This window comes from Schistocerca cancellata, chromosome 5 (assembly GCF_023864275.1).
Source record: "Schistocerca cancellata isolate TAMUIC-IGC-003103 chromosome 5, iqSchCanc2.1, whole genome shotgun sequence".
Classification (NCBI taxonomy): domain Eukaryota; kingdom Metazoa; phylum Arthropoda; class Insecta; order Orthoptera; family Acrididae; genus Schistocerca; species Schistocerca cancellata.
The window spans coordinates 421,518,986-421,546,364 of record NC_064630.1 but is presented as its reverse complement, the minus strand read 5'-3'; the positions used below and the strand labels follow the sequence as shown (position 1 = coordinate 421,546,364).

The window sequence follows — 27,379 nt, the reverse complement described above, 5'->3', positions numbered from 1 at the left end:
AGTATCAACAGGCATTTTAATCTGTGAAGATTCTAGTATCATATCCTCATTCTAGATGGACCAGAGTTCATAAAAGCCCAAAATTTTAATGTAGAAAAACATTTTTTTAGGCATATCCACTGCAGAACAATCACTAACCTGAAGATTGTTGTTCTTTGAAATTAGTGTAAAATTGATCATGAGACTAATACATGCAAATCAGTTGGTGAAACCCCCTAAAAGCAGCAAAAATATATTTAATAAATGAGAATGGTGAAAAGCAAAGGAAAAAGCTGTGAGCAGTGAAGAGCACAATTCAGCCACGACAGTCCTGATCAATGAGGCACAGTTAAGTAACCTTGGCACATCTGTAAACAGGGTACTTTTTTCATGCATAGATTCTTCTTCCAGTAAAAGGACTCCATAATGTAGGGTGCTTCTAGTGTCTGGAATTTTATGCTTTATCATATATTGTGAAGAGGGTAGCAACCAGTTTACTCAGTGATTTAGTCTCTATTTTAAGTGATAATGAGACAAATGTGGTAAGTGTTTTAAGATTTGATGTCCTGTCTAATTCTGTACCTAAGCTGTTATGTAGGGAATGTTAATATGTAACATGTTCTCTGGGTGGCCTAATTTCTCCTCTTCTCCCCCCCCCCCCCCCCCTTTCTTTTCCATTGAGCAGCCAGTCACAACACCCATGTTCAATAACCATTTATTTATTATTACTTTTTGTATTATTGCAATAATGGAAATTTCTGCATGAAATAATGACATAAAATAAGGGAAATGCAACCACTTAGCTATAGAGGACTGGTACATGGCACACAGAAACATGTAATAGAAAACAGCTAACACTAGCTTTTGCACTCTTGCTCTTTTTCTAGTAAATGTGTTCTTTTGAGTCTCAAGTGTGATTGTGTATGTGTGTAAGAGCAGGATCCCGAAAGCTAGTGTTAGCTGTTGTCTATTATGTGTTTCTGTGCACCACACACCAGTTCTCTATAGGTAAGTGGTTATATTATGCATTCATCTTATCAAAATATTGTAATTTTATTTGTAGGTAACAGTGCTTCTTTATGTGTTTGTGTTGATTTGTAAATGAAAGTGAAAGAGAATAGTGAAAGAGAATAGATGAGAGTTCATTTAGTAGGTTTATCCAGTTTAATGTAATTATTTAAAAAAAATGTTTGCCTCATAATTTTTTAGCAAGGGTAGTTGTGGTCTAGACATGTAGAACCCTCCTTTACTTGCTGCAATAGCAACATCAAAAATATTTGTTTATGGCCTTTGTGGTTCACAAATAGTCTCCTGTGCTGTATTCTCCTATATTCATGATGCTTTTTCTGTGTGCACTCACTAACTAGTTACAGAGGAGTACTTTTCCTTACAACTCCAAATTGCTCCAGTATAGAGCAGCTAAAGACACAGATGCAAGGTGAGTCCTCTGTACACACTCGCCACATTCTGTTCTACACCTGTCACAGATATTTCCTATCTCATAAAGTGGCAGGACTGTCTGTGAAAGCACCTTTGTCATATACCATTCATCCTATAAATATGACACGGCCTTTTATGTGGCCATCCTTCTTGCTAAAACCCGGTGAAAGTGTGAATACTAATCGCTACAGACAACAAATGATCAATTTGAACTATTCATTGGTCGAAAAAAGACCAGAATGGGCCAGAAGACATGCACCTGCACACAAAGCAAAACTGGTTCAGGATACAATCAAAGCACTTGGCTGGGAGGTGCTGCCCCACCCGCCATATTCACCAGACTTTACATTATTATTATCATCATCATGACCCTCACGTCCCATCACCATATTTCTTAAATCGTATGAATGAAAATTGTCCTTTTCACATATCTTTTGGTTTTGCACTCACCCTGGCCTGAAAGTCTGCTTGTCTGTCCTCTATCCCCCGTCACCGCTCCCTTTTACTCATCACTCCCCTTTTCACTCTATGCAGTCAGTATGCAGTGAACTTTTTTCACTTAATGGCATGATACGCACTGTTTCCTATTTGTAATTTCAATTGAAGATGCTGTTGTGTGTGAAGGATTAATTTTTGTTGTTGTTGTTCCAGAATGGGAACCAAGTGCTTGTGTAAATGATCGGATATGCAGGTAGAGTAATTCAGTGATTAATTATTATTTCTTTTTTTTCTCAGAAGGTCGCTTTTCTGGTCAGTTGATAGAATTACAAGATAGTTCGGAAAGACAACAAGCCCAACTCCAAGAAGAAAGAAATCTGCAGCTTATAGAAGAACAGGAACAGGCCATTCGTCAGCTGGAGGTAAACTGTCTTACTATAACTGTTTGGAATGCAAATTTTTCTCCTTGTGACATTGTTTTACAATTGATTTAATTTTGCAGAGTGATATACTGGATGTAAACCAGATTTTTAAGGATCTTGGAGCTCTTGTACATGATCAAGGGGAAGTTATAGACAGCATTGAAGCAAGTGTTGAAAAGACTGAAATTTCAGTTGGGTCAGGAACAGAGCAGCTTCGTCAGGCTGCCACGTATCAGGTAACTGTTGTTAACAGTTGTCTAAATGCTTACCGTAAAATTTTTGATAAGTTACCACTTATTTGCATGTTGTTTAATGATATTTTATGAATAGAAATGAAATTAATAGATGGTAGTGTGAATATCACTGTTGTAGATTGTTGCTGTATGCTAAGTAAGCAGTAGCTGTACTGTTCAGTGGTTTCAGTGCAATTTACTTAGTGGCTGTTATTTATTAGGTGATGGAGCTGTGGCTCCACTGTCATGATAAGGCAGTTTCTGGAAATGAAGCAATATATTTTTAAAATAAAAAGTATTTGTGAGTCGTCTTCATACAAAATTGGCATTTTTAAGCTGTAAAGTGCCTATTTTGAATTTTCTTATATTATTTCAGTTACAGTGCTTGAATGCATAGAACTTATGGCTTGTTATTTCATTTTAACATAACCATTAGTGGCATGGTGACAGAATTATTCCTCTTCAAACAATAATGAAATTGGTTTTAAGAGACAGAAATTTAAATGCCTATTACAGAAACACGTAATCCGAAATATATCAAATATGCTATTATTGAGTATATAAAAGAGAATTAAAATGTGACGGACTAAAAGGTTTGAGTGTTCAAGGGAAAATATGAGACAAAATTTGCAGAGTGTCTTTTATGGTATTGGACTGAGAAACTGGTCAGGTATAAATGAACAGCAAGTAATCGTCAGAATACTATGTAAGAGGTTGCTTGATTGCCAGATACTCTTTTCATAAATGAAGAAATTGCAATCTGTCTGGGGAGAAAATAGTATTAAACTGGATTGCATCATTGTTATCCAGTTAATCACTCAAATTGCTTCATATTGATGGGCGTCTTGTGAATCTCCATGCAAAAAAGCATTCCACACACTGTCTCGGCAGGTTTCTTGTCTTTGTAGCAACAGAGGGTGTGAATAGTCAATGCATGTGCCACAGGACTAAAAATCACAATCAACACCTGTTTCTTGTGAAAAATGTGTAGCCATAAATTCATCAACTGAACCATGCCATCCCCATTTATGTAATAAATTGATTTACAGGGAACAGCTCGTTTCTCCTGGGAAATAGCTTCCAAAAACCATGTGTGATTGTCTTGCAGCACTTTCTAGTTCCATTTCACCCTTTCACTTATATTTTTAATCTATTATCAAGGCTTCTTCAAATGTTTGTTGGTCCTTACAGTCTGTGAAAGTAGAAGCTTCGCAATTTTCATGTATTATTGGATGCTTGGTCATCCCTCAACTATGTTACTGTATTTCAGCAATTTCTTTTCTTATAATATCTTGATCAGTAATTTTGTAATCTTCATTTTCAATATTAGCTTCAGACCGACATTCAGAGTTGTTGAGTCTTGAAATGCTGTGAGGCGTATCCATTCTTTTCTTAATGGAATAGGCATACATTTCTGTCCTAGGTTTATTGTCATATTACAGTTCATATTGAGATACTCCAGCTACTTTGTAAGGCCCTGTTCATTTTAAAGCATGTGTGGCTGAATTTGTCATTTGGCCCAGAGACTCCATGGAATATTAGTGTGAGCATGAATCATTGCTCTAGTTGTTTTTACATGGAGAATGATTCTCTCTTTCACCTAAGACATTTTGCCATGGATTGTGGGGCATTGCTGGATGTTGAACTATCTTCTGTTTATGAAGATAACCTTTTTGTTGTCAAACTTTTGTTATCACACAAAAGAACATTAACACAGAGTCCAACAGTTTTGCTTCAGCTATAAATGGCCTCAATTTATGAACAGCCTTGTGATTGCCTCTGATGAAATAAACATGTTGAAATTCTCCGTACAGTCATATTTAAAAAATGAAAAATAATGATATGCAGAGACCCAAAACTTCAAAATCGATCACAAATCTCTGATGAGTCAGCTGTCCTGGCTTTGTGGCATTTTCTCTTCTGCTGAAAGGCGGTCTGTTAGTTTTTTCATAAACGTAACCTTCACATAAGTCAAAAATCAGACCAAAATTGTTCAACTAATTTTTGGTAACTTTCTTCTTATGATGATAATTGTAATGTCCAAATCTTTCATGATAAAACTGAAATAACCTGTCTGAATGCATTACTGTGACAAAACAAATGAGAGTTAACGCTTCTTCTTATGGTTAATTTGATGAAGCCTTCAAAGTTATTTTGTGCCCCCCCTAATACCATGTTTGACCCAGTTTTCAGAATATGGTTTTCTACTGGTGTGAATTCAGTATATGATTTTTTTTATCATGTGCAGCAAGAACAGAATTAAGGCCATTTGAGTTTTTGGAACTTATCATATATTTCCATGTGTCATTTTCTGCCAACTTTTGTTTATTGCTGCTTCATTATCTATAGTTCCTTCACATATTGCTGCAACAGTTGGCCCACCTGCTGTCATAATACTATACACTGGCAAAAATAGTTCATTAGTAACATGGCATGATGCTCCGTTATTTGCAGACAAATTTTTTCTTTCTTTCTTTCTTTCTTTCTTTCTTTCTTTCTTTCTTTATCTGTAACGCGGTTGACTTGAGAATTACAAATGGTCTATGATTTTTTGTGGCCTTCCATCTGCAATCCACTTCAGACATCGATCACATGATTTGACTTGTTGCAGTAATGGCAGATTATTTTCTTCTTATGCTTGATTTCTGTTGAATATATCTTCTGTTGTTTTGAACCAAAGTGCTTTGTGAGAATTATATTCTTTTATTTTATTTTATAAAGCCCTTTCATAAGCACACAGCATTGTTGTCCTATTATAAACTGTTCTGTCACTTTTGGACATTGGCCGAATGGATCTGAACAAAAAGTGTTCTCCTGGTAAGTTACCCAAAATCCTGCAGATTAAAAATAAATCAAGTGTTTCAAACAATGGAAAGTACAGGTTGGAGTGTCAACAGTTATGAAGAGGATAGATAGCTACTCACCATAAAGATAGTGAGTTGCAGACAGGTCCAATAAAAAGGCATACCCGCCGAGCTTTCAGCCAAAGCTTTCTTCAGAAAAGAACACACACACACACACACACACACACACACACACACACACACACACACACACACACACACACACAAATTTGCACAAGTAGCCATACCTCATGCACACATGGCTACTATTTCTGGCTGTTCTGACCAAGTTACTCATAGTATCTTTGTTCATTTCTTATTTCAAATTATTCCACAAAATTTTAGGCTGTGCACTTTGTCTTTAGAAATGCCTTCAAATAATCTCAGCTTTGGGAAATGCTTCCAAAGCAACCTTATATACAAATTTTCCAGGCTGACTTCAGTTTTCTGCAACTGGATCTGCTGTCACTAATTTACCACTGAATTGCCCCTTAAACAAATACTTCCTTTAGTACCTCCATTAGATTTTCCTTGAAGGCAGCCAGACTGGTGAGTCTTGTTGTATGCATTTCTGCACTGTCACTGAAAATCTGTTTCATTACAAATTAAAAAAAAAAGAAAAAAAGTTGTATTGATTTTGCAAATCATAGGCACTAAATACTTTAAACAATAAGTGATTGTACCCAAAACCTGTTGAGACACTGGTGCAGACAACATGAAGCTCATTTATGAATTGTCTCTTTATTGATACACTCTTTCAGCAAGGCACAAAAAGGAAAAAAAGTAGTTGCTGTGCAGTAAAGAGGACAAAAGCATAGAGTTTAGAAATATGCTAAAGCTATTAAAGTAAATAAATGTCTTTAGACATCATTAACAGTGATTTGTGTCGTACTAAAACACGTGTGAAGAATGGAGTAAAATTTGAGGTACCAAATGTCATAATCACTCGAAACTTGACCCAAAAATTCTTTTACTCTATCAGCAGCCGTGAAGAAAAAGTAAGAAGACAGTTACTTGGCTTTGGAGTATGCACTTACTGGAGTAACTGTTAGTGTAAGGAGGGAATAAAAGGGACAAAAAGTGGTACATTGATGAATATGCAGACAAATATAAAAAAATCTGACAAAAAATCTGGTTGTAAAAATAATTGATGCAATAGTTAAGTGTGTTAATAGATTTGGCAGATATGAGTAAATGTGTTGTTGCCCGACATACTGACAGACGTATCCTGGTAGATACAAATGTGTATAATGTGAATACATTAAAATGATAGTAAATAGGGTCATATTAGGAAAATCTGTGGTTGGATGAAGCAAGTACAGGGTGGTTTTAAACTGAGTGTTCAGAGTGCTGCAGTGGAGGACACTGAAACATTGTAGGTATGTTCATTAATTGGTGCACTCGAGGAGTATGCTGAAAAAATAAGTTTCACTATCTGCCACCAGGTGAAAATATGGTGCTGTAAGCAGTCAGAATGTGGTGTGGGTGCAGGAGAAGGGAAGGAATGGTCACACACATGATGACAGTGGTTCTGGCACGTTTATTAGAAATGGTCACAAGTTAAATCTTGTGTTTGATATGATCTTCTGACTCAGCAGTATGGTACATCTGTAACATGGCATGGTCAACACTTGCTCATAACATATTTGGTGTAAGCAGTGACATATTGTTGTATGCTATCCTTCAAAACAGAAAAAGTCCAGATACATCCTTGATAGATACGATCTTTCAGGTAGCCCTACAATGGGAAGTTGCATAGATCTATCTGGGAATCTGGGAGGCTACACATCTTGAAAGTGCCTAGAGCTAATGTGGTCATTGCCAAAGGCTTCTCGAAGCAGATCCTTCACCAGGCAAGCAACATGTGGCATCGTACCATCTTACCTGAAAATAATGTTGTGGACACAGTTGTATTCTTGTAAAGTTGGAATCGCATGTTGCATAAGGAGATCCATATAATGTGCAAATGTTACTGTACACCTAACAGCACTGTTAGGTGTCATCTCCTCAAAGAAAAACAAACTAAGAATGAAGGAGCTTGTGAAACCATACCAAACAGTCACATGAGCTGAGTCCAATGGATGTTCCTACATACCATGTGGCAGAATAGAATCCCATATGCAACACTTCTGTGCATTCACAGCACTGTGCAGAGTAAAATATACCTCATCCACCTAGAGAATATTCCCCAGCCACATGTCATCCATTTCCATAATGTTTTCAGCAATTGATTTCGCAGTTTGCAGCCCAAATATCTTACCCCTGATTCAGTGGTGTGTCCACGGCAATCTTTGTGACAGCGGCCATTTTCCTATTGTTCTCTCCCTCTCCACTCACAGACATCTAGAACTTGCTCCACGTTGATCACTGTGGAAAGCTGTTTGGCAGGCTTTTTCCTCTGCAGCCACTTTCGCAACCAGTCATGTGACTGATGTTGACCAATTGGTACAAGATACCACTGATAATGACTCGTGCTGCAGCAGCAATGATACTCTACTCCTCCAGCTCATCCCAATGACCGCCGGTGGTCTGAAGATATAGGCACAGCTATCAGGGAATGCCGCAGGCCACTTCAATGGCACAAGCACCATCCCTCTATGTATAATTTAATAGCATTCAAGAGACTCCAGGCAAAAGCACGATTTTTAATAAAGAAAGGGAAGCAGGAGTGTAGGGAGCAATATGTCTCAACTACGCGATCCCACACCGTACCACCCCAAGTGTGGACTAAACTCAGCTGCATTAGCAGCCATCCACCACCATGGCTGTTCCTGGAATCCTTGTCAGTGGTAACATCTACACTGATTCCGTCATTCCTGCCAAATGTTTTGCAGCGCACTTCACTGAAGTGTCCTCTTGCTGTAATTACCATTCTCACTTCCTGACCGGGAAACACCTCATTGAGTGCCACCTGCTATCTTTCCATGCATATGGATCTCTATAATACACTGTCCCTTTTAGTGAATGGGAGCTTCACAGCACTTTCAGTGTGTCGCGCTACAGCTCAAACATCATCTTTCCGACAGCATGAAACATGTCCTTGGGCTTTTTAATTAGACTTGGTGGGAGAGAGTATTTGCCTCTAAGTGGTGGGAAGGTATTATTATTATTATTATTATTATTATTATTATTCCTGTTCTGAAACTGGAAAAGAACCCACATATTTTAACTAACTACCAGACAGTTTCTCTGATTAATGGGCTGTGTAAACTATTTGAATGAATGGTCAGTCACCATCTTTGTTGGTGCCTTGAAGCCAGAGGGCACATATCGTGATTCTCAAGTGGCTTTTGAGCTTTCCGGTCAACCACAGGTCAGCTGATTCATTTGGAATCCACAGTGCACAATGCTTTTGTGCATTGCCATCTGACTGCTGTGTTCTTCGACGTGCAGATGGCCTGTGATACCACCTGGTGACGTCACATCCTATCTACACTGCATGAGTGGGGTTTCTGGGGTAGTTTACCCATTTTTATCCAGTATTTCGTATTTCTCCAGTTTTTTCGGGTCAGGATAGGTTCCACACTCTGCAATCAGTATGTAAAGGAAGCTGGAGTCCCTCAGGGATCGGTTCTGAGTGTAACACTATTTGCTATTGCCATCAATGGCATGGTAAATGCAGAAGGTCCCGCAGTATCTTCATCACTGTACGTGAATGACCTTTGTCCTTGAAACTTCCTGGCAGATTAAAACTGTGTGCCGGGCCGAGACTCGAACTCAGGACCTTTACTTTTCGAAAGGCAAAGGTCCCGAGTTCGAGTCTCGGCCCGGCACACAGTTTTGATCTGCCAGGAAGTTTCATATCAGCGCACACTACACTGCAGAGTGAAAATCTTATTCTGGAAACATCCCCCAGGCTATGGCTAAGCATCTCCGCAATATCCTTTCTTTCAGGAGTGCTAGTTCAGCAAGGTTCGCAGGAGATCTTCTGTAAAGTTTGGAAGGTAGGAGATGAGGTACTGGCAGAAGTAAAGTTGTGAGGACGGGGCGTGAGTCATGCTTGGGTAGCTCAGTTGGTAGAGCACTTGCTCGTGAAAGGCAAAGGTCCCGAGTTCGAGTCTCGGCCTGGCACACAGTTTTAATCTGCCAGGAAGTTTCATATCAGTGCACACTCCGCTGCAGAGTGAAAATCTCATTCTGGATCTTGTCCTTATCACACCTCTGCATCACTGTGCACTGCTGAGTGCCAACTTCAGGGGGCTGTCTGGAAAGTCAATGACTGGACCTGAATCACAGCTATCAATTTTCTCCTGCAAAATCACAAGTTATGCATTTTTGTCAACTTCTGACTGTGCACCTGCACCCAGAAATTTATCTTGATGACCAGTTACTTGAAGTCGTTCGAACTTTCCAATTCTTAGGTGTTTTATTTGACCACATTCTAACTTGGCTGCCCCATGTCTACTGGCTCAAGTCAACTTGCATGAAGAAGCTGAACGCACTCCGTTTTCTTAGGCACTCCTTGTGGGCTGTGAAAGGCACAGTTCTTGTGAGATTTTACAAAGCAGTGAGTTTATCCTGCTTGGACTTTGGGTGTATTGCCTATGGGTTGGCAGTACGGCCCGTACTGAGCCTGCTGGACACTATTCACACACTGGTATGTGGTTGGAAATGGGGGCCTTCCGTACGAGCCCTGTTGACAGCTTCCTGGCAGAAGCTGTTGTCCCACTACTGCGGTTTAGATGACAACTGCTTCTGGCAAGTTACTCAGTCACAGTCTGTTAGATGCCTAGCCATCCATGTCACTCAATTTTGTTCCATAACCAGCCGTTTTGACTGATTGTGCATTGCCCAAAACTGGGAGATCAGCTGGGTTCCGACTCGGTATTCTGCTGAAGGACCTCCAACAGCATCCATTAGTCTGTGTTCCTAGAGCTCCCTCTATGCACTCCCATGGGCTGTACCTTGCCCTGTGATACGGATGGACCTCTTACATGGCCCCAAGAAGGATTCTGATCCTACCCTTCTCCTCTATGATTATTGTAATTCAGTATGCATCTGCACAGATGAATCGAAAGTCAAGGACACGGTCATTTATGCTTTTGCACATGCAAGGGGACACGAGAAGCACTCTCTGCCGAGTACCTGCAGTGTATACGCTGGAGAACTGGTTGCCATCTGTTGGGCATTGAGGTACGTCAAATCCCACATCACGACGAACTTTCTGTTCTGTAGCGATTCCATGAGTCGCTTAGAAGGCATAACCCTAGGCTGCCTTAAAATTGTTTTGATCGCCAACATCCAGGACGTACTGGCTGACCACCTCTGCTCTGGAAAGACAGTGACCTTCATCTGGATACTGAGGCATATAGGTATTCCAGGAAATGAGCCCAGCGATCATTCGGCTAAAGACGAAACTACAGGAGTTCAACTTGATTTAGGGATAATGGGCACAGAGTTAAGATTACAACTTCGATGCAATAATTTGAGACTCTGGTAATTGGATTGGCAGGCTACTACAACCAAAAACAAGTTGAGAGCGATTAAAGGGTCCACCAAGGTGTGGCAAACATATTTCCAGGCCTCTCAGAAAGATTCCATTGTGTGTACCGACTATACATGGGTCACATGAGACTCACCTACAAGTCCCTTCTGTGTCGGTAGGATCCTCTTCACCGCAGCTGGGGTAGTCTGCTGACGATAGTGTGTAATCTTAGTGAGTGAGCCCTGCTGGCTGATCTGTGGCACACTCCCAGCTTGCCTACCTCACTGCTTCAGATGGTTGCAGATGATGAGACAGCCACTACCAAAGTGTTGCATTTCCTGAGGGAGAGCATAGTTTACATTAATCTATAATAGTTCTTTACTTTCAATGTTAGGGGTGGTTTGGGGGGGGGGGGGGGGGGGGTAGATCATCCCTGTGGTGGGTACCCACCAAGCAACCAGAGGTTACTTTCTTCACCTCTCACCTTGTTGTGCCTTTTGACACTCTTGTGCAAGATGCTGCCTGGGTTATCTCTGCTTTCATTTACCTTTTGTGTTACAACTACTGTCATGCCCTTTTGAACTCTTTGATTTGCTTGTATAGTTTGAGGAGCCAAATCCCCATTTTTTACCTTTATTACATGTTTCTCTCATGATAGGACGGACTGATGACCCAGTAGTTTAGTCCCTTCACACGCATAATCATAATAATCTGTGAGTGCCAAAAAACGAAGATCAAAGTCATAGTGTTGTAGCCTATCTTGAGGGATTCATTTGGTGCACATTGAGTCTTGTAGTAATACCAATGTAAAATGCACCATAAAATCTTTTGAACTGTTAACTAGGGGAAAGGCAATTCTTGTGACACAGCTTGAGAACTGACTGCAGAATTTGAGGCACGCACCCTATGATTGGCTGTACCTACAGCAACTTCATCAATAGCTGTTATGGGAACGGGGTGCTACCCTCTCTGCTGCACCACCTAGTTCAACTGTCTCTTCAAATTTCTTTATCACATTCTTTAGCCCTTTTATTGACATGGGGCCTCTTTGCAACTATTTCTGTCAGTGACATTGCTGCTTTTCTGATAAAACAACTTTACCAGCAGTGCTTGGTCTTCTTCTCAATAACCATTGTGTCCCATACGGGGAATATTTCACATTCTCGCTACTTACAGCACCATATTTTCACCTAGTGGCAGAAAGTGGACCTATTTTTTTCTTCGGCATATTCCATGAGCACACTAATTAATGAACATACCCATGATGTTTCAGCATTTTGCAATGTGTACAGCCTGCACTGCAGCACCGGCACACTGTCATTTTAGCTATAACCACTCGGTAGACACATGGAAAAAAGCTGGCATAAGTGTGTCACAGATAGTGTTGGCATTAATATAAGTTTTTGTAGCTGTGTTTGGAAAATAGCATAATACAGAGGTGAATGAAGCTACATACTATTTAATTCAGATGCCCACTTAATCATAAAATTTCAAATGTTTGTCATGTGATAGATTTTATTCTATATTAATTGGCTTGTGAAGCTTACATTCTAGAGGGATCTCTCATCTCTTAGAACATTTTAGCTTGTTAATACCTTATTATTTACACAAAGGTAGCATTTAAAGAGTTTTCATTTACTGATATATCACACTAGTAGAATAATTACTTAATTTATTAATTGCAGATGGTTTAATTTAGTATGTGGTCAATAAAAGTTTGTGTTTATACTTTAAGAGATAATTTTTGTACCTTAATTTTGATTGAAACATGCTTTAAAAGAAAAGGAAAATTACTTGAGGAAATGATTGATATAGAGAACTGACAGATTTGCATAATTAAGTGTTTCTTTACTAGAATGAAATTTTCACTCTGCAACGGAGTGTGCACTGTTATGAAACTTCCTGGCAGATTAAAACTGTGTGCCGGACCGAGACTGTAACTCGGGACCCGAGTTCGAGTCTTGGTCCGGCACACAGTTTTAATCTGCCAGGAAGTTTGTTTCTTTGCTGTTTAGAATGACATTATGAACGTATATCACTATTCAGAGTAGCAAAATCACAGTTATTGCTAACTTGTAGATAATTAAAATTAGTTTTCATGTTGTTTCCAAATTCCTGTTATTACAAGTAGTGTGTGTTAGAAGTAAAGACCTTTTTTATTTGTTGGTTTTCATTTTTTTACCTCTTTCTGAAATTTTACAGAATAAAGTTCGAACGAAGAAATGCATCCTTTGTATATGTTTAATTGTAGTTTTGGCTGTCATTATTGGAATAATTGCATGGCAGACATCATGATAATGAGTGTAAGTATGCTTTAGGATGCACTGTTTTATGCTTGCATGTTATTTATTGATTGTGCTGCCTTCCTGCTATTACACAGACAAGCATTACTAGAAAAATCTTGCATGAAAAATCAAGAAATGTAAATGTCTCCTCAGGACGCATATTGTGTTAGTGGAAAGCAAAAGTAACAGTGGCATTTAATGTCTTTTTCAAGCTTAAATGTGAAAACTTCTTGCTAAACATGTGATGGTGTCAATTAGTGATATCAGAAAGTGTAATAAAGCATAATGTTTCACTTATAAGAAGGCTTACTCTCTCCAAACTTTGATTTATTCTTTTAGAGGTGAAAGAACAATAAAAGAAAAATGAAAGCTGAATTTTCAGACTTCACAGTTTATTGATTCAGTACCCAGGTGGTAATATAATTTAATTTGTCTTTGGATAGCATACATCTTGAGCAAACAGTTTTTCTCTTTGCTTGAGGCATATCCAATCCAGAAACAAATTTATTTGAGGGAAAACACTTACACAAGCATCAACCTCAAGCTGAATGTAACGCAGTTCCACATAAGAAATACTAAACAGAGAACCGACTCGTGGCGATAACATATTAGACCTTCTGGTGACAAATAGACCCGAACTATTTGAAACAGTTAACGCAGAACAGGAATCAATGATCGTAGAGCGGTTACTGCATTGATGATTTCAGCAGTAAATAGAAATATTAAAAAAGGTAGGAAGATTTTTCTATTTAGCAAAAGTGGCAAAAAGCAGATTACAGAGTACCTGATGGCTCAACACAAAAGTTTTGTCTCAAGTACAGATAGTGTTGAGGATCAGTGGGCAAAGTTCAAAACCATCGTACAATATGCGTTAGATGAGTATGTGCCAAGCAAGATCGTAAGAGATGGAAAAGAGCCACCGTGGTACAACAACCGAGTTAGGAAACTGCTGCGGAAGCAAAGGGAACTTCACAGCAAACATAAACATAGCCAAAGCCTTGCAGACAAACAAAAATTACGCGAAGCGAAATGTAGTGTGAGGAGGGCTATGCGAGAGGCGTTCAATGAATTCTAAAGTAAAGTTCTATGTACTGACTTGGCAGAAAATCCTAAGAAATTTTGGTCTTATGTCAAAGCGGTAGGTGGATCAAAACAAAATGTCCAGACACTCTGTGACCAAAATGGTACTGAAACAGAGGATGACAGACTAAAGGCTGAAATACTAAATGTCTTTTTCCAAAGCTGTTTCACAGAGGAAGACTGCATTGTAGTTCTTTCTCTAGATTGTCGCACAGATGACAAAATGTTAGATATCGAAATAGACGATAGAGGGATAGAGAAATAATTAAAATTCCTCAAAAGAGGAAAGGCCGCTGGAACTGATGGGATACCAGTTCGATTTTACACAGAGTATGCGAAGGAACTTGCCCCCCTTCTTGCAGCGGTATACCGTAGGTCTCTAGAAGAGTGTAGCGTTCCAAAGGATTGGAAAAGGGCACAGGTCATCCCCGTTTTCAAGAAGGGACGTTGAACAGATGTGCAGAGCTATAGACCTATATCTCTAATGTCGATCAGTTGTAGAATTTTGGAACACGTATTATGTTAGAGTATAATGACTTTTCTGGAGACTAGAAATCTACTCTGTAGGAATCGGCATAGGTTTCAAAAAAGACGGTCGTGTGAAACCCAGCTCGCGCTATTCATCCACGAGACTCAGAGAGCCATAGACACGGGTTCCCAGGTAGATGCCGTGTTTCTTGACTTCTGCAAGGTGTTCGATACAGTTCCCCACAGTCATTTAATGAACAAAGTAAGAGCATATGGACTATCAGACCAATTGTGTGATTGGATTGAAGAGTTCCTGGGTAACAGAATGCAGCATGTCATTCTCAATGGAGAGAAGTCTTTCGAAGTAAGAGTGGTTTCAGGTGTGCTGCAGGGGAGGGTCATAGGACCATTGCTATTCACAATATACGTAAATGACCTTGTGGATGACATTGGAAGTTCACTGAGGCTTTTTGCAGATGATGCTGTGGTGTATCGAGATGTTGTAACAATGGAAACAGGATCATTTAGTAATCACGAAAGTGTTACGGAGATGATAGATAAACTCCAGTGGAAGACTCTGCAGGAGAGATGCTCAGTAGCTCGGTACAGGCTTTTGTTAAAGTTTCGAGAACATACCTTCACCGAAGAGTCAAGCAGTATATTGCTCCCTCCTACGTATATCTTGTGAAGAGACCATAAGGATAAAATCAGAGAGATTAGAGCCCACACAGAAGCATATCGACAATCCTTCTTTCCACGAACAATACGAGGCTGGAATAGAAGGGAGAACCGATAGAGGTACTCAGGGTACCCTCCCCTACACACCATCAGGTGGCTTGCGGAGTGTGGATGTGGATGTAGATGTAGGTAAGCACTCATCAAACAGAAGTGGAACTTAGCAATGAGTGTACTCATAGAATTGATAAACTGATGGGCTTTCGGACATAATCATCTTTCAGAAGCAAATGGGCACACATGGCTGCACATGCAGATTAACAGCCCCCCCCCCCCCCCCACACACACACACACAAAATTGTATATAGCTCTACAATATACATCCAGAGTAAGAAACAGATGTAAGAAAAGAAAGTCCCGACTTAGTTAGGGTGGCAGTGAAATCATGTAGGGTCACTGTGAGGAATACATAGAGCAGATGGGTGGAATCAATAGGGATAAGTTTTGATATAAAGACAAGTGGGAGGCAAGACTGATGGAGGATGAGTCCAGGTGGATTGTGGAAACGGAGTTACCAGCTGTACAATGAGTGAGTCTGGTGTGTGCTGGGGTAGCGTAAGAAATGTGAATCAGCCACTGAAGTTGACTACTTTATGGTGAGCAACATGCTTGCAAATGGGTAATCTGATTGGCCCCTGACCACAGTTTGGTTGTTACCATTCATCTGGATGTATAGTTAGTTTGTTTTCTGACTACCTAGAACTGTGTGTAGTAGTAATGTTTGTAAACGATGTGCATGCTTTCGCAGGTTGCCTTGTGTGATAAGTTGAGAAATGCCAGGGATAGGAATGGAACAGAGGTGCTAGGCAGTGTGTGTGGTACAATAATTTTACATGGAGTTTCCTCGGAGATATTATCCATAAGGCAAGACATTAGGAGTAAAGATACCTAGTGCATGTTGGACTGGTAGTGGAAAACCAGTTGTGGAGGAACAGGGGGGAGAACATTTATCATTGCAGGATACAATGCATCATAGTAAAAGACTTGACATGGAAGGAGAATAAATTTTAGGAATTCCATTACTCCTAGCACTCTCACACCACTTCTTTCTTTCCTGTGTATGTGCCAGCCACCTTCCTGGTAACTACTGCATGGCCCATACAGTTACAATACCCCTCCTTCCTGCTCCTCTCCACTGTGTGTGTGTGTGTGTGTGTGTGTGTGTGTGTGTGTGTGTGTGTGTGTGTGTGTGTGTGTGTGTGTGTTTGGGGGGGAGGGGGGGGGAGGTGGTAGCATGTGTACTAATGCTTTGGGATAAACTGTTTTATTCTTTTTGAATGCCAGTCTCTTCCATTTGAGTAGTAGTCATCTGCCCTTTACATAATCAGAATTTTTAATGAAGGTACTAGCATTAAGGTAGCAACATGGAATGTCAGAGGTTTAGCAAACAAAGAAGAGGAGTTGGCAGAAATTTTAAAGAAGACAAAGGTAGACATAGCTTTCATAATAGGAACTAAGAAAAAGCTACAGAGTAACAGTTGTGTAGGTAATATTTGATGTTATTTAATGGAACATGAAAACAGGAGAGAGCAGGCAAAGGAACTGCCATATACGTACATACATAAGAGATGGGAAAAGAAAATTATAGGCTATAGTTCTATAAATGAAAGAATTATAGTTTCAACTGTAAAATAAGAGGGACAAAACATGACTGTGATTGCAGTTTACCCTCCTGACAGAGGAAAAAAAGAGAAATCTATAGATTTTTGTGACAAACTGAAATAATTTTTGGATAAATGTAATAATAAGCAGCAAATACTATTGACAGGAGATTTAAACACACGGGTAGGGAATAAAGCTATCACAAAGATTGTGGGAATGTTGGGAGAAAAGTCATAAATGACAGTGTACGATTACGTAGAGATTTTGTTTCTTTTAACTAACTAAAAGTCACCAATACAGTCTTCCACAAAAGACATGTCTGTAAATATATATATGTTAGCTCAAGGATTTAAGTCCATTATTGACTACATTATCATTAATGGAAAAATAAGGGGCACTAGAGTGTACATGGAATATGACGAAGGTTCTGACCTTTTCTTGGTGATATTTCAAATGTAATGGAGAAAACAAAAAGTTGAAAGAAGAGGTAAAGGAAGAAGTCTACAAAAAAGTTTTTATTTTCGTTTCCTCAATTTTGTTGCTAATGTATATGGAGAATCTGTAAAGAAAATACACTATCTTTTTTTTTCTTTTTATTTAATTTGAATTACGGTTTTCCATTAGATTAGGAGCTGTAACAGTCAACAAATGCTACAGCAACAAATGCAACAGTAGGTCTTACTCAACACAATGCTGGTGTCTAGCAGGAGCATGGTGCACAGCCTCAGCTTCCAGTATTTCAGTTGGCATGTGGAGCCACTTGTTTGTAAACAGGAACTGATGTTTACGACTGTTTTTTGAACTTTTTTAGTGACTGTGTTACCTGAAACATAAAGACGGAGACAAACAGATGTGCAGGTACAAAAATTGTCGCAATGAAATGGCAAAATGAAATAAAAAAGAACTATGTGGCACAAATTGGATCCAGTAAAACTACATGAAATATATTGTTCTTTTTGCAGCAGTTCTGCATATGTGTGTTGTGCAGTTACCAAAGCTTGGGGACTATTGGTCAACTGATCCATTTTTACAAACAAGCTTTGCAAATTGATTGTTGAGCCATGATATGTTTTCCAGCATTATGTTCATGCTGCATGCCAATGACAACTCAATATACTTAAAAAAGAGGAAACCCACAATCCTCTTCATAAAATTAGACCTGTGTTAGACTTCTTTGTCGACAAATGTAGATCTAGTTTCATCCCATACAAAAATTTGACTATAAATGAAGCTATTTTGTCCATTTCGTTGGCGTGTTGGCATTAGGGTTTACATGAAAAATAAACCCAATAAGTGTGGCATGAAGCTTCTTTGTGATGTTGCAACAGGCTATGTCCTGAACTTTGATTTTTACACTGGATCAGAAGAGGGAATGACAACCATATTCTAGTGTTAGTAGGCAGACACTGTTGTCCATATTACGGTAAAGGCCACTGTATTTACATGGACAGATATTACACCAGTGTTCCTTGACTGAAGATGATGTGAGAGAAAAGTACATTAGCTGTTACAAATTTAATGAATACAGAAAAGGCTTACCCACAAGCTTCAAAACAAAGAAACTGAAGCAAAATGAAATGATATTTTTGAGGAATGGGCCATTCTAGCACTGAACTGGAAAAATAAGCGTGATGTATGCTGTCTGCCAAAAAAACATCAGGCTACTACCAAATTGGGCCAGTACATTCAAAAGATGATATTACAACATAAATGAAACCAGACCTTCTAATTGACAACAATATGAACAAGACTGGTGTAGATCATGTGGATCAGCTGTACAGTTGCTACCCATTCGCACGAAAAACAATGAAGTAGTGGAAAAAACTTTTCTTTCATATTTTTGTGATGTCTGTAGTGAACAGATTTATTTTGTACAAAGATGTCAGTAAACAGAAAACCTCATGTGGACTTCATAAAAAGTTGGTTTGAAATAATTGGTAGCAGCAGGAGGAGAAGTTTGATATTTAGAACCAACACTAAGAACTAGCCTGGACAGAAATTTTGGTTGTTATTTTCCAGAAAAAGTACCTTCCACTGCCAACAAAATAAATACTATGTGTTATTGCAAAGTTTGCTCCGACAAAGGGAAGAAAGAGAACGGCAAACAGATGAGAAAAGAAAACATGTGGGGGTGTAAAGACTGCAATGTAGACTCTGTGTACCTCAGTGCTTTCAACATTATTATTTGAAAGTGAATTATGTATAAAATATGTGCAATCCTTTATCATAAAATATTAAATAAAAAACCTCCTGTGAACCAAATTCTTTTTATTATAAACACCAGAAATCATGTTAGGAAATGTAAAATTATTTCCCAGATGAAGGTTTCTTATGTTTGTGGGAAGGCTGGTACACCTCTACTGACGCAAGCATATATATAAGCTCACATTTTTTCTAATCTGTAAATTATGGAATTTCAAATGATGCTACAAGTGCGCTTAAGAGACCCGTAGTTATTGTACACTCATTCATTAAAGTTGCTTGAAAATCGCCTTTGCACCTGGATAGTCAAGGCACATACGTAGTGGTGTGGGATGTGCTAAAAATTGGCACTGGAATTACTTAAAGTTATAAGGGAAAAAGCAAGACGCTTATCGTAAATATCTCAGTGAACCAACAGAGGAGAATCAACAAATTTACAAACAAGAGAGAAATGCAGCAAATGGAGCAGTGAAATGAGCTCGTCAAGAAATTTGGGATATGCTTATAAGCGTAATAGATGATGATATTCAAGGGAGTTGAGTGATAGCTTATAAAACACAGAAAATGCTCGATCAAAAAGAAATTGCTCAAATAAATAACATCCAACAAATGAAAGGAAGAGAACATTACAAGAACTTGTGGTATGAAGAAAGATGCTCCTTCAAGAAAATGAAGGATAAAATTGAAATAGGAAGTGTAGACAATTTATGTATGGATGAATTAAGAGAAGCCCTCAAACTTGCAAAGAACCAAAAAGCTATTAGTGAGGATGATATAAACACTGAACTGCTAAAATGTGGAGGCACCCTAGTACAAAATAGATTACTGCATTAATTAAATATGTGCTGGAGAAGGGATATATTCCAGAAGCAGTGTCACAAGCAAATGTGATATCGCTATATAAAAAAGATGACAAAAGTTGTGAGTACTGTAGAAGTACCAAATTAATAGATGCCACATATAAAGTGTATGCATGAACAGTGAACAATAGGTTGAAGGTTATAGTTGAGGATTTATTAGGTGAAGAACAAATGGGATTTCAGAGGGACAAATCGACAATAGATATAATCAAAAATAATAAAAAGAAGTGAGTATAATAGGGGAACCCATTTAGTGTTCATGATCTTATTGAAGCATTTGATGATGACTATGATAGAAAAAAAAAAAAAAAAACTGTGGAGAAATATGAGGAAAAGAGCATATCCACAATACCTAATAAATGTTTTAAAACATGTGTACAAGCATGTGACTGTAATTTTAGATATAGATGGCACACTAATATAGCCTATTAGCTGCAAACAAAGGAGTAAGACAAGGGTGCAGCATTCCACCCACACTTTTTAACATTTATTTAGATGATGTTATACGGAAAAGGAAGGAAATTTTTAATGGGAGAATTAAAATCACAGTAAAATTGTCTTGTATATGCAGACGATTCCATGCTGTTGATGGAGAATGAAGATGACCTACAAAGGGGTAAGGTTTGTGAAAAATACCATTTGATGAGTCGAAAAAAGATGACATTGCCAGTGGCTTTTAAAGCGAAATAGCCTGCATGGATAAAAAGTGTGATCAACAAAAGAACAGGTGAAGTGTTGTAACTAGTCAGGTTGTGATGTCACAAGTGAGTGTGATGAAGACATAGAGCATAAATTAGCAAAGTTTGGGAGCATATGTGGAATGATAAACAGATGTCAAAAAAATAAAATAAGGAAATAAAGAAGATTGAAATTTTATAAGGTAATGGCAGTTTCAATGCTTGTTTAAGGAAGTGAATCGTGGGTTACAAACAAGCACCAAGAAAGTCACATAAAGGAAACAGAGATGAGGTTTCTAAGAGCATTAGATATACCCATGAGCTGACAGACAGAAATTTTGGAATTAAGGGAGAACTAAATATACTTAACACCCTCAATAAAAGACAATAAAACAGGAGAAACTGGAATGAAAATTTCAAAAGAATGAGTGGAGTAAGATTGTTTCTCCAGATAAGATTTAAAGTCAGTTAAGGGGAGTCAAGGTTGATCTGGGTGGCCAAATCATTCACTTGAATTGTTCCGAATGTTCTTCAAACCAAATGCAAACAACTGTGGCTGGGTGATGTGGCACATGGTTAGCCATAAAAATTCCAACATTGTTTGGAAACAAGTAGCCAAACATAACCATTCCCAGTCTATGATCTGCGCAGTTGGACCACAGACCCAGTCCATTCCATGTAAACACAGCCTACACCATTAAGGAGCCACCACCAGCTTGCACAATGCCTTGTTGACAACTTGAATCCATGGTGTCTGTGCCACACTGAAACCCTAACATCAGCTCTTACCATCTACAATCTGGACTCACTTGATCAGGCCACAGTTTTCCCTGTCACCTAGGGTCCAACTGATATGGTCATGAGCCCAGGAGAGGCACTGCAGGTCATGCTGTGCTGTTAGCAAAGGCATTCTCATTGGCCATCAACCATAACTCATTAACACCAGATTTTGCCGCACTGCCCTAACAAATACCTTCATTATATGTTTCTCATGGATTTCTGTGGTTATTTCATGCAGTGTTGCTTGTCTGTTAGCATGGCAGGTAAATGCAAACGTCGCTGCTCTTGATCGTTAAGTGAAGGGCTGTTGGCCACTGCATTGTCCGTGGTGAACAGTAATGCCTGAAATTTGATATTGTCAGCACACACTTGACACGTGAATGTAAGAATATTGAAGTCCCTAATGATTTCCAAAATGGGAAGTCCTGTTTCTATAGCTCCAATTACCATTCCGTCTTCAAAGTCTGTTAGTTCCCGTCATGCAGCCATAATCACATTGGACATATTTTGATATGAATTATCTTGAGTGCAAATGACAGCTCCACCAAACTCCTCAAAGTGATTGTTCCATATATTCAGTGTTTCTTGGACTTCATTTGTGTGTCTCCATATCATAACATCAGTGAACATGCTTACTTTGAATTCTGATCCATATCGCTCTTTTGTCCTTTTCATGATATTGTCTGTGAAAGTGAAGAAGAGCATAGGAGACAGTGCACTCCCTGGCTGCACTCCAGATTTGGTGTCAAACCATTCAATCTCTCCATTTACTACTCAAACACTGCTAACACATCTTCTGTAGAGCATGTACACTTTCTCAGTTCATGCATTGTATACATTTCTATTCTTTAGGCATTCCCAGATTTTGTTTCTAGGTACGCTGTCATAGGCTTTTTCTATGTGTAGGAAGACTGATGTGATCCTTTTATCCTTTCCCAGATATTTTTTGTGTAATGTTCTTGTTACGAAGATCAGGTAAGTTGTACTTCTGTTTTCCTAAATCCACACAGTTCTTCTTCCTGGGGGTCAAATAATCCTTCAAAATTTCTCTGAAATTCAATTATCCTTCTTCCAAAATTTTTAATCTATGCAAAAATAATCTTATACGTCTGTAATTTTGAGTTCTCTTTACCTTTTTGAATAATGATTTAGTCATCAGGGATCTCTCCAGACTGCATTCATTGTTGACATATTTTGCTATTGTTGTGGCAGGAGGGAGAAGACAAAAATATTATGTGGAGAGTACTTTAGGTACCAGGATCGGTAGTAACATAATTTTTTGCTGGAGCTATGCGTGTTGGCTGTAAGCTGAAGTTTCACAGTATGAACTAAAAAAAAAAAAATGATGCATCAGTTCTTGTTGTGTTAGTAGCACATGCTATGTTGTCTTGCTGTAATTTGTTAAGTTACTGCACAAAGGTTGGAAATGTGCCCTCTTTGCAATATCTTTGACATTCTCAAGGTTTTTAGCTTCACCTTGCTGTAATGGTTTAGTAAGTGCTCTTAGATCATGTAGAGGAACTGATGAGCTGTAGATAGCCCTAGAAACTTGGGATAGGATGGTGATATGAGAGTCAGCCCTTGAATGTGTAGATACTTTATATTTCCCTTCTTATAATTTCTATAGGTAACCAGTTGCAGGGTGATTATAATTAAAATTAAACTTTCACACTGCTGTAGGAATAACAACACTTCTCAAAATGATGTCAAATTGCAGCAGAATATTATCAAAGAAGGGGGAAAACGTATGGCAGAAGAAAAATAAATAGTTACAAAATGTAGCAACAGATAGTGCTGTAAGCAACATAATTTAATAATGGTAGACTACAAATGACAAATGAATCATATAACAATGCCTAAGGTGTTGATGTTAAATGAACTTCACTATTCAGTGTGAATGGGTGTACAGGTGTGATACTGTCAGTTATGTAAGCCCATCCACCAAGGCAAGGTCGCATCACATCGGATGGGAAAAACTGGTTTTTAGTTCTCCTGAGGCCAAAAACCACTTAAAAAGCATCAGTCAAAATCAAATCGGATTATTAATTTCCGTGTGACTGGTGCAAAACATGTTCAATATGCTGTCCACCGTTTTCTGCACCAAGTTGAAATCGAGAAACAGCTTCCACAACTGATCGAAGTGTTTGTGGGCTCACATTCAGATTGTGTTGCGCCATGCGTGCCTTCACTGCAGTTAAGTTTGCAATCAGAATACTGAACACATCTTTCAGTTAGCCCCACAGCCAGAAGTCACTTGGATTAAGATCAGGTGATCAGGACAGCCAGGCTGTAGGGAAATGGTGGCTGATAATTCTAGCATTTCTGAAATGGCACTTCAGCAGCTGCTTAACTGTATTTATAATGTGTGGAGATGCGCCACCTTTCATAAAAATGATGCCATCCACACATCCATGATGTTGGAGAGCTGGAATGATGTGGTTACACAAAAGAGACTCATAGTGCTTACCAGTGACGGTGTATGTAACAGGGCCAGAAGCACCTGTCTCATCAAAAAAATATGGCCCTATGATAAATGATGCCGTAAACCTGGAACTCACACTGATCTTTTCAGGACATAGTGGTACTGGTTGATTTGCGTGTGGAGTTTCCGTTGCCCATATTCGACAATTCTGTGTATTGACATATCCTGTCAGATGGAATTGGGCTTCGTCTGTCCACAAAATCTTCCATGGCCAATCATTGTCCACTTTCACACGAGCAAGAAATTCTAAAGCAGAAGTCTCTCTTGTTGGCAGGTCAACAGGAAGCAACTCGTGCACATTAGTAATTTTGAGTGGATAGCAAAGAAGGATGTTTCGTAGGATTTTATGCACCATGCTCATGGGTATGTGAATGTTCGGGCAATTCTCCGTGTACTATGCCTTTGCACATGACCACCTGTCTCCTTCTGCATTGCTATGGCCATTGCTTCCACTGGCGTTGAATCAATTTGTTTCCTCCCTCTACCAGGTAGCACACCAAAAGAACCTGTCTTTTCAAATTTCTGAATAATTTTCTCCAGACCCACGGTAGTCATCGGACCAATGCCTTTTTTCAAACCCTTCCATGTCCGGAACTCCTGCAGAGCGACGTGTGCACAGTCATCATTCTTGTAATAAAGCTTTACAAGCAGAGCTCGATCCTGCATTGAGACAATCATGGCGAATGTTGCAGACACGAAAGGAGGAAAAGTCGTGTACCCTCCATGTTCATACCAACTTCAGTGGGTTGTGCGCATGACAGGTGTTTTCATTTACATATTCTGACACTCACAGCACAGTCTATTGATCAGTTTTCAGACTATTTTTTCTTGTTCTGCCATACGTTTTCTCCCTTCTCCGATCATATTCCATTGCAATTTGACATCATTCTGACCAGTGGTGTTATTTCTACAGCATTTAGAAAGTTTAATTATAATCACCCTGTATATCAGTAGACAGAAGTGATCTTTCTTGAACTGTACTAACAGTAAATGGTGCACAAAGAGTAACATTTTGTATTTAAAGGTGTTTATTTGAATATGCTGATTCATTAGCTGTAAAGTGAATTTCAAAACTTGGAGAGTCTAATTATTATTTTTTTCCCCTTTTCAGAGCAAACGTCGAAGGAAGAAAGCTTTCATAGCTTTTGTTATTGGTCTGGTAATTTTGCTTATTGCTCTCATTATCTGGCTGAAAAGTTAAGAGTGCACTGTTGAGCTTGAAAATAATTCCAGTAATTTGATTTATGCTCTGTCCTTGGTATTTTAAGTGAATTATCACTACTTGTTTCATCCTTTATTTATAACTTCCTTGGTTTTATAAGTATTGTACTCATAATCTTTTCTTTACATGAGGAGCAGCTGAGTTTCAATATCTTCATCTTTACCTTCCAAGCCAACTAAAGTATAATTGACAATTCCTGTTGATGTTATGATTTAGAGAGTTTAAAATCACACGTGTTGGCAAAAATTGAGGTATAATATTTGTATATTGTGAAGATCTATTTAAATATTATGAAGATGTTTTTACTCATGATTTTATACCAGTGATGTAATATACATATATATTAAATGAAATCAGTCATATTATGTACCTGTGATTGATGGTATGCTTAATGCATAACGGTGGTATAACTTTGGGATAGTTCATTCTTTAAGTAAAATACAGATGTACAGCATCTAATGTCAAGTTTATTTTCTCTGTATAGTTTGTACACAATGTCTGTCATCTTTAGTTGTACACAATGTCTGTCATCTTCAGTCACTACTTTATATGTATATATCTTTCTTGCTTAGAGCAAAGCCCAATTCTGTAAATGAGTGAAACTTGGAATAATTTTTCCCTGGAAGGAACAGGGCACTTTGCATGTAACTATTGAGAGCACAGGAATATTCCATAGCTGAAACAGTCGTAAAGCATCTACCAAATTTATATAAAGCTCCACTCATATTTCACTTCAGTCATTTGGCATGGCTGGCTTTGACAAGTGCTTACTTTCTCATTAAGTATACTGAAAATGTTTTTTTCTGTATTTTTAAATGCCATTGTTTTCAAGTTAGTTCACAAAAAACAGTAGCACTTAGAAAAAAGTGTTACGAAGAATGCTGTAAAGATGATGCTGTGCTGTCAAAATTTGTTTACAAATAAAATACTTGTTTGCAATTTGTCTGGTCGTTACTGAACTTGTGTGTGATCTCTCTGCTGTGTTTATTTAAGTTGATAGGTAAGACACAGTTACTCATCTTTATTTGTGGGAACTAGGAGGCAATTGGAAAGCCACTGAATAACAATGCAATCTAATTACTACATGCAGTAAAAACAGTAAGGATACCATACACGATACAACATTGTTATGAGGCAATTTACATAACAAGTACGGATTGTACTAGACCTGTAGTGCCAGAGATCTGTAACTAAAAGTATCCCACAGCAAAAAACTTAATTTACAGTGCAAGAAAAGCAACAAAGTGTAGCACATTTTGTACTGGGTCTCTGAAATAAAACCCACATAGCTCTGTTTCATGGATTTAAATATTTAATTTGCAAACATCAAATTTAATTAATGTTATGAAATAAATATTAATAGTTTCCTTCAGGTGGACTGACTCTTTGCTCGGTTGTAATTTCATACTAAAGGTTCAAATTTGTGACTCAAAGCTAAAAAGAAACTTTGTTGGTCACTTTATAGTCACATATGTTGTGACTTTGTGCACTTGATAACACTCTTCTTCATTGTAGCATTTTTTATTTGTAAATATGTTCTTATATCAGGTTAATTTGTATACCCTGCTGTAAGTAATAATCCATTCATGTGAAAACTTTTCCTTGATGTGACTTTACATTTGAGAATTGTGGTCCAGGCTGACAAGTTTCATGTATGCCAGTTGGGCCAATAGATTGTCTGTTTCAAGAGTTTAATGATGTAAATTAATTTTTTTGAAGTTACATGTGTGCAGAGAGTGTTAGTATCACAAAATTTGCAAAAATTGGTTATTACATCAAGTATTCCACTTAATTGTGATAGCAAATTATAAATGTACTACAGGATTTGCACACACATATAAGACTTTAAAGTATTATTTTTGGATATGTGCTGTCAACTAGACCTAGCGTCCAAATGAATATTGACAAAATATATGGAAAATCTTTTGTCTTTCATTTAGTGTTCGGTTCATTCTAAAGTACGTTATATTGTAAATGACTATATCAATAAACTTATTTTGTTAAATGTGGGTGTTTTTATCCCCCCCCCCCCCCCCCATTCATACCTGCATTTATGTTTTACTTTATTACAAATAATCATTTAAAAATGAAGGAATTCATGTTCTTGAGCATTAATCTCCAATTGAAATGCTGAACTCTCCAATTCAAGATAATACTGAAACGCTTTATTTAGGGCACAGTGACTGCTGCTCCGTCTTGATCAGGA

The 27,379-nt window shown here is 38.3% G+C and overlaps 1 protein-coding gene across 2 annotated transcripts in view; it reads left to right on the top strand.

Annotated features, from left to right (window-relative positions):
• LOC126187743 (syntaxin-12-like) overlaps positions 1-27,178 on the top strand; it is a 52,725-nt gene extending 25,547 nt beyond the window's left edge. Inside the window, exons 6-9 of one of the 2 annotated variants that reach the window (XM_049928992.1) lie at positions 2,155-2,279; positions 2,360-2,515; positions 12,983-13,083; positions 25,063-27,178. In XM_049928992.1, coding sequence (XP_049784949.1) covers positions 2,155-2,279; positions 2,360-2,515; positions 12,983-13,075 — 374 coding nt within the window. In that variant the 3' untranslated portion in view covers positions 13,076-13,083; positions 25,063-27,178. The remainder of the gene's footprint in view (positions 1-2,154; positions 2,280-2,359; positions 2,516-12,982; positions 13,084-25,062) is intronic. The other variant, XM_049928994.1, reaches the window with a different exon arrangement.
• The last annotated feature ends 201 nt before the right edge of the window (positions 27,179-27,379 follow it).